Here is a 13531-nt window from a genome sequence, read left to right as displayed (position 1 = left end):
ACGCTAGGGTCAGTTCCTTAATTTAGTAGGAACCGCACCAAACTGTTGATTCATACTGAGCTTGTGGTTTATCATACCCACAACATTAACTCTTACAAGTTCTCTTCCATCTTATAATAGATGTTTCAAGAACTCTAAATCCAGAAGTTAAATATACTTCTTTGAAATCTTATGTTTGTGGTTTCTGCGCTTCTAATGAACTTGTTGAAATCTTCTTGGATCCTAATTCGATCTTCCCTCTTCATGCTCCTCTGCAGATCAGACAAACTGGACCTTTTGTCGTTGCTTTCTCTGTTGGTTTAAATGTCGCCTTAGTCTGTAGCTAAGTCCTGTTTTCCCATTGCCATAGATCATCTCCCTGCCTCTAGCTAGCCACTTTAGAAATACTTATCGTTGGTTTTGACATGGGTTAGTTGTGAAGGTGGGTGAACTCCTAAGATATCTGGAGCCCCAGGCAGATTTTATCTACATAAAGAATTTGTCTCACCCCAGATCAGCTTCGTCAACACCATTCTGGTGGCTCATCTCATGCAGTCTAGTGAAAGAAATACCAGATATGCTGATGGGAACAACCTGCTAGGCATAGGCTCATCCAGGAGCTCCTTAGCCTATCTTATTGATGCTACGTATGGGATACAGGGTCAGAAAGCTCCCTGAAAGGGAGAAGGGAGGGGTGTTCCTCCCAGACCCTGTCCTTTTCAGGCATCAGAAGGGATTTTTTCCAAAATACGGGACCCTATTTGCTTAGCTCTTAGGAGGGTATTGATGGAGAGTGTGGATGTTGAAGTACAAAACGAATACACGGGGCTGGTACTCATTTACAGCACATGCCCTACTATTATTGTATTCAGAGGTCTCCTCACATATGTTAAAAGTACAGTGCAGGGATATAATTGTGGCTGAGCTAGATTCTAGTATATAGTCTGTATACTATTATGTATTTTCCAAATAATATGTTACTGACCGTATTTGTCTTCCTTTTTACATTATTTTAAATTTGTATGAAGTCAATATGAGCACATAGTTTTAAAGAATTCAGTTAACCTTAAAAGACTTAGAGTGAAATTCTCCTCTTGTCCTCTACCTCTTCCCCAAGCCTCAGGTCTGTCCCCAAAGCAACTAGGCTCAGTTATTTTAGCTGGGTTTTTTTGTTGGGTTGGGTTTTTCTTTTTTCTTGTATTTACCTTCATTTCTCATGAACATGTTTACAGTATTTCTTAATTGACTTCAGACATCAGCTACTAACTTTCTGTGATGACAGATGGATATTCAGCTGTATTATATATGAATTCTTTCCTTTCTTCATGTTTGTATATGGTTATATGAACATTTAGGATTAAATCAGTAATCTCTGTTATACTGTTAGGATTTTCCATGCTGCTGTGACCATATAAATCATATTAGCTGCTGGGCCAAATAGGGTACCATCATTTTATATTCCTTTCTTGAACAACTTTTTGGTTTTTTTCCTATAGTTAATGCTTGCCTCTTGTTTTCTGCTCCATTTACTTATTTTTATGCTTAATTAGCAGTATTTTCTGAATCTCCAACTTATTATCTAGTCTCTTAGTACTATTTTGTGTCCTGGAGATTGCCTTTCCCTGGCCCTTTACCCTCCTGCTCCCTTCTGTCTCTTTTCCTGGCCTCAGGCAGCGTAGTTACCCTGGTTTTCCCCTCATTACCGTAGTTAGATTCTTGGATTCCGCATCTTCCTTTTTTCTCCTTCCTTTTCAGGAATACAAACAAATAAACCTGTGATAACTTCCTACAAAATGGTTCATATTTGAGAATATCTTCATTCTGCCTTTTACTTGAATTATCTTTGAGGCATTTGGAATTTGGTTTGAAACTTATTTCCCCTTTATTCACTTAGAGTCTCATACCAGTCGCATTTTGGATTATCTTGTGTGTGCTTTATTTTCTCCTTTGAAGTTTTAGAATAATTTTCCGTCACCAGGGTTATGACTTCTCAAAGGGGTTTGCCTTCTGTTGAGATCTTGATTTTCTTTTTATTTCTAAAAGCTCCTTTTCTCTCTCTTCCTCTCCCTCCCCTTCCCTCCTACCCTCCTTCCTTCCCTTTCTCCCCGTCCCGCCCACCCTCCCTTTCCATTTTTCTCTTTCCTTCCTTCCCTCCCCCTCCCCCACCCCTTCCTCCTCCTTTCTTTTCTCTTTCTATCCTCCTCTCCCTGTTCCTTTTTCATTGTAACCTGTGCATTTGTTTGTTTATAGCTTTAGATTCTTTTGCGTCTCTGTCTCTGGGGATGTTACTGGGTTTTCAGGGAATTTTCGGGGCTTCATGCATTATTTCTCTTTCTTCGAGATACATTGGCTTCTGCGCGCTTCGGTCTCTGGCTTTCATGCTAGAGGCGTTCATCACATGTCTGGTGGTCCTTGATGATCTGATCATATTTAAATGTGAGGTACCAAAAAACTGCTCGGATATTGTTTGTGCCGTCTACGGGGGGCTTTTAAGCATGAACAGATGGTAAGACCTTTTTGTTGGGGGTGTCCGTTTGACAGTGTTTATTGTTCTTTTCTGTGGGGCTCCTCGGCTTTGCCAGAGATGACTCCTGCCATTGCCATCTTCTGGGCAGCCTTCCATTGATTCCCATTTGCAGTAAACAGTTCCTCCTTTTGTGCCCCTCTTCCTAGATTCTGGACCCTCTCTTCTCCAAAGAATTTACCTTAGGTGGGTGAGGGGGTAGGGAGAGGAGGAAGTACGAGGTGGGGGGTGGTACCCAGTTTTATGACTTGGTGCAGTGGACGAGGAGAGCCTCATATTAAGTTCTCTTTGCAGATGGTAAAGATGGTACTGGGATACTGGGACACCTGGCTGGCTCAGTCCGTAGAGCTTGTTACTCTTGATCCCGGTGTCTTGGATTTGAGCCCCTTTTTATTACTTAAGGAAATTTAAAAAATGACAGCTTATTTAAGTCTTGTATAAATAAGATTTAAAAATAGAAAAAATAAAGACTTTCAAGAATTCACACAGGAACTACATTCCCTGCTAACCTCTTAAAAACACCTAACTTTATTCCCCTTTTCTTGGTTCTTTTTAAATGGAAAAAAAGAAGTTCAACCTACTTGACAATTATTCTCGTGCCTCTATAAACTCAAATTATCTGAAATTTTAGTTTCCTAGATATGGCATATATTCCCTAGTATTTCTCTCGTTTAAAATGAATTTCCCTTTTCCTGCCACTCACGTAAACCATTGATTATCTGAAATCACTGAGTATCCTCCATTCAGTTGGGTAATTGAAGCTGGAGCTATTTAAATACATAATGAAGCCCTGAGCTTCATCTTAACTCCACACTCAAAGGGGCTCTTATGCAAAATGCATTTTTTGCTGATTATATTCCTCTGTTGGCAAGAACTTTGCTTATTCCCTTCACTGAACTTTGTACAGTATTTATAGCATCTCCAGAGGGCAAAGGAAGAATCAGGAAATTCAGTTTTGCTACCTGTCTGCTGCTGTTTGTTTAATAGAGGCAGATGAGTGTGGAGGAAATCACAGCCGTGGTGACAGGAGTGGGGATGGGGGGGTGTCTCTCCTTACTGCCCTTTGACCCCTGGATTCTGACAGAGGGCCCTTTAGTGGACCTAATGTCCCTAATCAAACTTGCCTGCTTCAAGAAGGCAATGCAAAGGTAGCGGTTTTGAAAAGCTTTTGCTAGCATGTCAGATTTTAAGTCCTGGGCAACAGTCTCTCAAGTTAGTGGTCTGCCGTGACCAGCTCTGCAAACTGCCAGGAACTGTTAACAGAGGTTTTCTGCTTATCTTGATGTTGACTTCAGTCAGGGTGGACCTAGCCCACCTTCTCCTGGACACATAGCTCTGGGTGTGCCCCTGGGAATGGACCAGACCTTTCACAAAGCTCGTTTAGGGAACTGTGCTTCTTAGAAATAGACTCAGCTGAATGATAGAGAAAGGCAGAGACTGCTGTGTTGTTGAGACAGGACAGCAGGAGCGGAAGTTTTCTCTAATGGAACTGCCTTCAGCCACTAACAGGTTCTGGAGAAAGTTGGAGGCTTGAGGCATACTTAATGGTTAAAATGCCTGATGGATACATTTTCCATAAAGCTATAGGCAGACTTATCTCTCTCTCTCTCTCTCTCTTTCTCTAGGCTGTGGGGCTTGGTGCTTTTGTGTATTTGTTTTTTGAAGATTTTATTTATTTATTTGGCACAGAGAGAGAGAGAGAGAGAGCGAGTGCACAAGCAGGGGCAGTGGCAGGCAGAGGGAGAGGGAGAAGCAGGCTCCCCGCAGAGCAGGGGAGCCTGATTTGGGACTCGATCCCAGGACTCTGGGATCATGACCTGAGCTGAAGGCAGATGCTTAATCAACTGAGCCACCCAGGTGCCCTTGTGTATTTCTCAAAGTCTTAATTGCGGTCAAGTACACGTGACATAGCATCTTAACTGTCTATAAGTGCGCTGACATTTGGTGGCATTAAGTACGTTCACACTGGGGTGTGTCCGTCAGCGCCGTCCATCTGCAGACTCCTCTCATCTTGCAGACCTGAAACTTGCAACACGAGCTCCCGCTCCCCTCCTCTCCGAACCCCTGGCAACCACCATCTTTCTTTCTTTAAATAAATTTCAGGATAGCTGCTCTGCCAAATTTAAATATACATCTTTCAAAGGCTCCTTCGCTTCTCGGCTAGTTTCGGTCTTTCTTTCTACTTACTCTTTTTTTTTTTTAAGTAATCTCTGCACCCAGCCTGGGGCTCAAACTTAGAGCCCCGAGATCGAGAACCGCACATGCTCCATCGATCGAGCCAGCCAGGGGCTTCCACTTCCTAACGGGGATGCAGACATAAACTCTCTGGCATCAGAATGGGGGTGTGTTGCCCTTGGCTGAGTGTGGCAGAGACCCTCAAAGGTGGAGGGAAGAAGGGGTCCCGCTTTCATTAAAGAGAGGAAGAGGCTGTTGTTGTACAGAACCTATCAGATTATGGCTCTCCTTGTGGTTGAAAGTGTGTTACATAGACTCCTCGAGAAGCACTGAAGTGGGATTTTCACTTGCATCAGTCAGGATGGTTAGATTATTCTGTAGGAAGATGCAGCCCTCATATCTCCTTTTCATTCTGCCACGTGTCTGACAGATACTGGTCTGAGGCTGTGTTTGTCCCGGACTCTCTGGGACCCAGGCTGACAGAAGGTTCATCCTGACACGTGGCTTCCACGACTGTAAGCAGAGGGACCAGAATGGGAGTGAATCGGGCTTGTGTTTGGTGATGACACATGTCCATTCTCCTCAGATTCATTGACCAAAGCCATGACTTGGCCACACTGAACTTGAAAGGGAGCAGGAAGGTTCCATCCTCCTGTGTGCCCAGGGAGAGCTCAAAATGTTCCAATTGCAACACGAATGACACCACAGGGGGCCGGGTTCGGAGGAAGCGACGAGAACTAGGGGTTCAGGAGCAGCGTGGCATGTAACAAAATGATTTTCAGCACGGGATTGGTCAAGATCAAGGTTTGCAATAAATTCCTGTGTTATATCTAACTTTTTCTGGGCTTTGGTTTCCCCATCTGTAAAGTGCACCTGGGCCCCTTCTAGGGGAATGTTTTTTATTTTAAAAATTTTAAATTTCTAACTTAAATTAGCAGAGCCTGTATCATGTGGTTGGAGATCTTAACCATTAATTCTTCAGATCTGCCATCAGGCATATAGGTTTCCTTTTTTTGCTCCATGGGGTAAGGCGGGAGGGGTCTGGGGATGGGGGTTTCTCACGGAGGCGGGAGGTGGCTGAGGAGCCGCTGGGGGGGATAGATGCCCCCCTCACAGCAAGCGTCGTTGATGTGCTGGGTGTTTCTACAGCAGATGCACCTCTCCTCATGGCATGTGCTGCCTCCCCATAGATTCTGTCTGAGACGCTCCCAGCAGTGTCCTTGTGAATAGGTGAAAACGCCGGCTCCCCTAAAGTCTGAGCGCTCCCTGCGTCCCCCGAGCTGCACACTCAAAGGAAAACGCACGCTTCAGCTCAAGGAGGCAGCTGCTTATCTGATGACCGGGGCCCCGTTGAGAGGATCGGGCTGCTTGGAGCTTCCCTTGCAATCTTCTAGAGACAACTTTTAAGGAAAAATGAAACCTGAAATCTATTATTTTTAGGATAGTCACAGAAAAATTCTGCGTAAATTTAGGGTGCTGAATCTTAGAAGGTTTTTTTGTGTGTGTGTGTGTGAACTTGCTATTAAAGTATAATTTCTACACAGGAAAGTACACATTTTGATGGCATTTCAAAAGCTTATACCCCCATGTCGTACGCGTGTGTAACCAGCACCCAGACCACGGAACCAAACATGGCCAGTGCCCCAGATGCCCCCCCATGGTTCTTTCCAGCTGCTTCTCCCTCCCTAGCTCCCACCAAAGCTCTCCTCTTCTGACTTGTAACAGTACATCCGGTTTTGTCTATGTTTGTGCTTTAGACCAGGAGAATCGTAGTCTCTATTCTTGTATGTCTGACAGCTTGTCCTCCGGGTTACGTGCATGAGGTGTATTCCTGTTGTGGTCTTAAGTTCTCCGTGCTGTAGCATGCTTCATCGCACGATCATACCTCACGTGACGTATGCATTCTGCCGTGGGCGGTGTCCAGTTTGGCCCATTGCAGATGCTGCTGCTGTAACCATTTTGGTGTATGTATTCAGGTGAGCGTGTGCATGCATTTTCATTGAGCGTGTACCCTGGATTGCATTTTTGGGGTCACAAGCCATGACTTTTCTTAGGTATCCTCCAGTAGCTTTCCAGAGCACTTACACCGGTGGTATATTTCCATCCAGCAGCAGCCAGCAGAGCCTGGGAATCCTGGTTGCGCCATATCTTTGCCTGCACTTGGTATTTTCTTCCTGGAAGCTTTTTTTTTTTTTTTTTTTTTTCCTAAGATTTCACTCATTAGAGAGAGAGGGTGTGCATAGAGGCAGAGTTAGAGGGGAAGCAGACTTCATGCTGAGCAGAGAGCCTGATGCCAGAATTTTCCTCCTCTGATGTTCAATCCCAGGACCCTCAGATCATGACCTGAGCCAAAGGCAGATGCTTAACTAACTGAGCCACCCAGGCTCCCCCCTCCTTTTTTTTTTTTTTTTTTTAAGATTTTATGTATTTGAGAGAGAGAGAGAGAATGAGCGTGGGAGGGGCAAAGGGAGAGGGAGAAGCAGCCTTCCTGCTGAGCAGGGATCCTGACATGGGGCTCCACCCCAAGGTTCTAGAATCATGACCTGAGCCAAAGGCAGAAGCTCAACCGACTGAGCCACCCAGGCGCCCCCTCAAAGCTTTTCTTTTAGAAAAGAACCCTTACTAGGTTGTTTTTCCATCTGAGCTAACTTCTCCCTCCCTCCTTCCTTAGCTCCCTCCCTAGACACATAGTTAATTAGATAGATGAAAAGTAGCTCTACTTGGTGACGTACCCACTAATGCCGAGGCACCGAGAGACTCTAAGGGTCAAACCCTGTGTTCTGTACCAGGCAGGAACAAGCCTGGTGCATTTATCACATATGGGAGGACCTAAAACTCTGTATTTTTCTGGAGTTACTTGAAAGTAATATAGCCTCCGGAAGGTGAGAAATAAACATCTATCTTTCTAAGAGGAGATACACCTTAACAGTTTGTAGCAACATTAAGCATTTAAAGGTGAATGTCCCGTACAGACCGCGGGTCCCTACAAGTATTTACCTTGAATTTCCGCTGTCACCACCTCCTCTTCTCCCCCTCAGTTTCCACAAGATGATTCCATTTGCTTCGCTCTGCCGCTCCTCTGAGAACGTCCAGCTCCCTGATGTCTTCGACAGGCGCAGGCATAGACTTCTCTCTAAAAGTCTCAACTGCCGGGCTGTTGAGGTCTGCCTGGAAGGTGGTGGCTCTGTTGGTTGGCACCATGTCGCAGTTCCCTCTGTGGGACACCAGACCGAGGGGATTCAGAAATAACGTGGACATCTGGGGTGGTCTTTGGTTGCTGGGGTGCAGAGTACCAGGCAGTAGGGGCCCATGACCAGAATTTTGTTCACCAGCCAACCCTCCAGTAAGTTTGGAGACTAAGAAGATGCATCAGAGAGGGAGAGGGGAAAAAAAATCAGTGTTTTGTGCGTAAAAATGATGTTGGCTGTTACTTTAGTACTCAAGTGGCCGAATAGACCTTTTTCTTCAGTGAGTTAATTTACGAGTGTTTATTAAACCTCTCCGGGCTTCAGGGGATACCCGGAAAATTCTGGCCTGTCCTCAGTATTTGTAATGGTGGTTTAGTGCAAATGAGCTGTCTCCCCCAGACTGTTCTCTGACTTTCCCCTTTCAGAGCCCCTTGAGTCGCTTTGAGTTGCTTGTCTGTTGCTGGGGGATGGCCATGTTAAAGGAGAACGGAATGGGAAAAGCCGTTCCTCGCTGCTGGGTGGCTCCACTTCCTAGAAAACTCCCACGTGTCCCCGAACATAACGCTGCTTCTGGCTGCCTTGAGCTCCTTCCGCAACCCTAACTGTGTCATTGCTGCTTGACTCTGGCACGGGGCCTGTGGATTTGGGTCACAGCAGCTCGCCGGAGGCAGGGCTGGTGTGTTCCCTGGCCAGCGATGTTCCTTGGCCTCGATCTTGACCTTGGAACTGACCAGCCCTCTCTGAAAACTGACCTTTGGTTCAGAACAACCCTCTCCACTAGAAAGTAAACTCTCCGTATAGGATTATCACATATACAAGTGTCTTAAGTTAGGACTGCTGTTCACATAAATGGACAAGTAAACAAATAAATAAGCGGGTGGCTTGTAAGCGATAGATGTTTATTTCTCACCTTCCGGAGGCTGGAAGTCCCAGATCAGGGTGGGGGCATGGTTGAGTTCTGGGCAGGCCTGCCTCCTGATTCAGAGACTGCATCTTCTTGCTGTGTCCTCCCTTGGCAGAAGGGGACTAGATAGCTCCCTGGCCGCTTTTTATAGGAGCGCTAATCTGCCACAGGAAGGCTCCACCCGCATGACCTAAGCACTTGCCAAAAGACCTCACCGCCTCATACCATCACACAGTGGGGTTAGGATTCCAACATTTGAATTTGGGGGAGACAAATTCATTCCGTCACAACAAGCGAGTTCTGAGCAGACCCAAAGACTTTTATCCCACGCAGCTCTTGGAGGCCGGGGGTGGGTGTGGCGTCTGACCCCAGACCTCCTTGTTTCAGTGTCTCTGCAAGGGGAGGTCGGGATGGTGAGCCTGACCCACGGCGTATGCAGACCTGTCACCCTGACTCCCAGGGCCGTGGCTTTACTAGAAATGCTCTGGATCCCTGCTGATAACCTAAGAGGCGGCTGTTTCTTCTTGCCCCCCCCCCCCCACTGCAGACCACTAGCCAGACGGAGCTGGAGAACTGGATCACCGCCATCCACTCCGCCTGCGCGGCGGCCGTCGCGAGGCACCACCACAAGGAAGACACGCTCCGGCTTCTCAAGTCTGAAATCAAAAAACTAGAACAGAAGATTGATATGGATGAAAAGATGAAGAAAATGGGCGAGATGCAGCTGTCTTCAGTCACTGATTCAAAGAAGAAGAAAACTATATTGGACCAGGTACTTGTTCTTCCACGTTGGGACTTGGGTTGGGGGAGTGGTAGGGCTCCCAAGTTCTTGGGCTCCTTGGAATAACAGAGGATCATTGGTGATGTTATTAGCCTGTCATCTGGGTGGCTGAATTCTTTACTGTGACAGTCACTGTCCCTCGCCCACCGTTCCCAGCCGATTGTTGTGAGCGGGAGGTACAATATTACATGGAAAGAATCTAATAAAGGAGGCTTCTCACTCCCACTGGTACCACGCTCCTTCTAGGGCATTTGTGAAGTCGCCGAGTCTGGAGGTTGCCCCCCTCCCCCGCTTAGGTTGATGAGGCGCTCTGCTGTGGTGGGACACACTCCCGATTCCTCAATTTAGAAAAGGTAGAGTGTCTTTTAAAAAAATGTGTTGCAGTGTTTGAGTAGAAGTATAAAGAAAGATTGAGCGAGGTGACAGACAGAGGACACGTTTGCCTTCTACTCAGTTGTTTCCACGCCTGTGATAGCCATCTAGTCATGCTTTGAAGCTTTGTCTTAATGTTTAGGAAATAATTATGTAGGTAAGTGAATTTAAACCACTGAGAGGTTGATGGCATGGGCCAGCCTGTGGTGTCCCATGGGTCTTGCCCGCTGTTACCAGACACGGTATTTATTGTCATTGACACGAAGGTCTCATGGCGTACAATGACCCATTTCGAAGTGTCCAATTCAGTGGCATTTCATTCATTCACAATATTGAGCCCCCACAACCTCTGTCTTGTTGCCAGACATCGTCATTCACCCCAGAAGAAAGCCCTGTTCCTGTTAAATCGCTTCCCCCTGTTCCCGGTGCTCTGCCTCAATGGATTCACCCATTTTGGATGTTTGATGGAAGTGGAATTACATAACACATGACCTTTTGTGTGTGAATTCTTGCCGTTTGTGTCATGTTTGGGGCTCGATCCACATTGTAGTGGATCTTTGTACACACCCTAGTTTATCCGTTTGTCCACGGGTGGACATTTGGACTCTTTCCACTTTCTGGCTATTGTGAATATTGCTGTGGACGTGGACATACGCGAACACTATATTTCATGTCAAAGTAAAAAGTCCATGTCCACCATTAGTCGTTATCCAGATCATGGCTGACATCACTGAGCCCTCGCTGTGCACCAGACCCTGTACTGAGTCTCATTCTTGCATGATCTTTAAATATCATTTCCGTCTTAGAAAGTAAGTATTACTTGCCATTTTGAAAGACAAGGACACACACACACACACACATACACACACAAAAAGAAAAAGAAAAATGAGGATGCATATCTTGGATATACCCTGTGGTTAGAATTCTATTCCAGAGCCTCAGTCTTCACCTTCTAGTGTTTTCTGTTTCCCACCCTCTACTGTCTGCCATGACCTCTTCCCAACAGCTCCTGGTCTCTTTGCTTGTGATCTTTAATTCACCTCACTTTTCCTTTTTTTCTTCGTCTTTCTATAAGAACTCTTCTCTTGGTAAGTTCTAGAATTCTCCAGTGATAGAAATCCTACATTTGGGTTTGTGGCCCAGAGCGTGGAGCTGATGGGCTACAATGGCCCACAAAAGTGACATCTGTAACGGGACACACAGAGCAACTAACATATACTTTCTGTTTACCAAACTTAATGTATGACTGTAGATCTTTGTGGGGGGAAAAAAAACACTAAGTTATGAAAACAGTAAGTCTTGAGCTGCTGTTCCCTAGGAAACTTAGGGTACCTGTTGTTTACCCCTTACAAGTGTGAGCAGGACCTCGAGAACATACAGCTCTGTAACGTTTGTGGAGGATGAAGTTGTTAACGTTTGTTTTCCCTTTTACTCACCTTTTCACCACTGTAGATCTTCGTTTGGGAGCAAAACCTTGAACAGTTCCAAATGGACCTATTTCGTTACCGCTGTTACTTAGCTAGCCTCCAAGGCGGGGAGCTGCCAAACCCCAAAAGGCTACTTGCTTTTGCAAGCCGACCAACGAAAGTGGCGATGGGCCGTCTTGGGATCTTTTCTGTATCATCCTTTCACGCTCTGGTGAGTAGAGGCTGAGGTGTGCTTAAGAAATATTTATCTGGACTGTTAACCCTGAGCAGGACTCGGCAAGAGTGTCGGCCGTGTTTTTCTGATTCACTGCTATGTGTGGAGGTCTGACGTGTCCCCTCCCTCTGTGGTGGGTACAGATCTTCGTTTGAATCTGTTCTGAAATTTATTACTTAACGCCTGTCTTGATGGGCCCTAAATTACCGTGCAAAGAAGACAGGAAAGGTATTATCTTAAAGAGATCTCTGCGTGCAGTGTTTGTTGATAAGTTGTGTCATCTTTAGACAGTGGCCTGGTTTTTATCCAAATACAGATGTTTTTTGATATTAACCTCGTGGAAATGTTAAGTGGAGAGCTCTCTCCTGCATAAATATATTTGACACACACGCACAAAATCATATAAACCATTTAGTAAACATAGATCTCTTTGGAGATCATCCTTCTCACTCGAATTTTAAATATTGTAATTCTGGAAATCAGTTCTGGACAGTCACGACTAGCCGATGCGTTCAAAGAAGGTAAAGATCTTCCGTGATTTTCCAGCCCGACCAACATAACGTGTTTGCTCCGGAAGGAGAGTGTTCCCCTGACCTCCGGAACGGCAGATTGCCTCGTCGTGTTGTGTGTTTGCAGTCTGTAATTTTATGTGCTTGCTAAATTGCGAACAGCTTTATGTACTTTTGGCTCCTTTCTTCTCAAAAATTGCTGTGCGAGTAACACGGTTTCAGCCCATCCAACTCAACACCCACTTAACATGTACTGCACCTTTAGCACATTTGCTGCGGAATTAAATGTTAAGGCTCAGGTTCCAGAAGCGGCTTTGGAAGACCTTGGCTGTGCTGCTCTTGGCTTGCCGTGTCAGCTGTACCCTTCAATTGAGTTCAGAGCTGTAATTCAGTCAGAGGCGTTTGTATTCTTTATAAATAGATTAGCGTCATCATTCAGATAATTAGGGGTAGATTTACATTTTTAAAGAAGTCTTAAACCAATTTCTGGAGTTATTAAAACTGGCATCCTGATTTGTTCTGCTAATTACAGCTCAGCTCTTGGTCTCTCTTGCTCTCCCTGGCTACAACCTCTCCATATAGCTATTAAGTCCTTTTTTCTTCTCTTTTCTTTTTTGTAGGGATGGGTCAACGTGCTGTGATGTCTAATCTTGCAAATGGTTTTTAGTTTGAGGCTCTAGGGCTGTTTCTCTGAGACCTGTACATCCATTTTAACTTGACCAAATCTCAGTTTGCCTATTGTACAAAAAACAAAACAAAACAAACAAACAAAAACCCCAAATTGGGATAAAAATTCTTGTTGGCTGCCTTGCAAGAAGTCGAGGTGGCTTTTGTGTTATGGGAGCTTATGACATCCATGGTGCAGGTCCCGTATTAATTCTAAACCCCAAGCATCCGAATGGCCTTTTTCCTTTTCCTGGGCTTCATGAGGTTTTTATAAGAAATAATTCTGTGATCCACCTAAAACTTCTTTGCCTTACTTTCTTCAAAGCCATCAGAGCTGACTTCTTTGAAACAAGGAAGTAAATCACTGTATTGTTACCCTTCTGTAGTTTATCTGCCGACTGTCTAATTTCCTCTGCCTCACTGTCTGTGATTTGTGTATTCTTTTTCTTTTGATGGGCAGGCTGTGACTGTCTGACCAGTTCAACATGGGAGAGTTAGGAACTTAGGCTTTTTGGGCAGTGATTTTATTTTATATATGAGTAGAGAGAGGCAGAGAGAGAGAGAGCTAATGCACAAGTTGGGGGGAGAAGCAGGCTCTCCGCTGAGCAGGGAGCCCGATGTGAGGCTCTTATCCCAGGACTTTGGGATGGTGACCTGAGCCGAAGGCAGACGCTTAACCGACTGGAGCCACCCAGGCATCCCTGATCAGTGATTTTAAAGAATATATATATATATATATATATATATATATATATATATATATATATATATATATAAAGACCTTATTTATTT

At 45.1% G+C, this 13531-nt stretch overlaps 1 protein-coding gene across 7 annotated transcripts in view; it reads left to right on the top strand.

The window, feature by feature from the left end:
• The window catches only part of TIAM1 (TIAM Rac1 associated GEF 1), a 383207-nt gene that overhangs the window by 278394 nt on the left and 91282 nt on the right, over nt 1-13531 (top strand). For all 7 annotated transcript variants that reach the window (XM_059392241.1, XM_059392243.1, XM_059392242.1 and 4 more), the window contains 2 exons: nt 9318-9542; nt 11376-11561. In XM_059392241.1, coding sequence (XP_059248224.1) covers nt 9318-9542; nt 11376-11561 — 411 coding nt within the window. The remainder of the gene's footprint in view (nt 1-9317; nt 9543-11375; nt 11562-13531) is intronic.

This window comes from Mustela nigripes, chromosome 2, assembly GCF_022355385.1.
Source record: "Mustela nigripes isolate SB6536 chromosome 2, MUSNIG.SB6536, whole genome shotgun sequence".
NCBI lineage: Eukaryota > Metazoa > Chordata > Mammalia > Carnivora > Mustelidae > Mustela > Mustela nigripes.
Note: the sequence above shows the minus strand (reverse complement) of the source record. Positions and strands in the feature narration are given on the sequence as shown.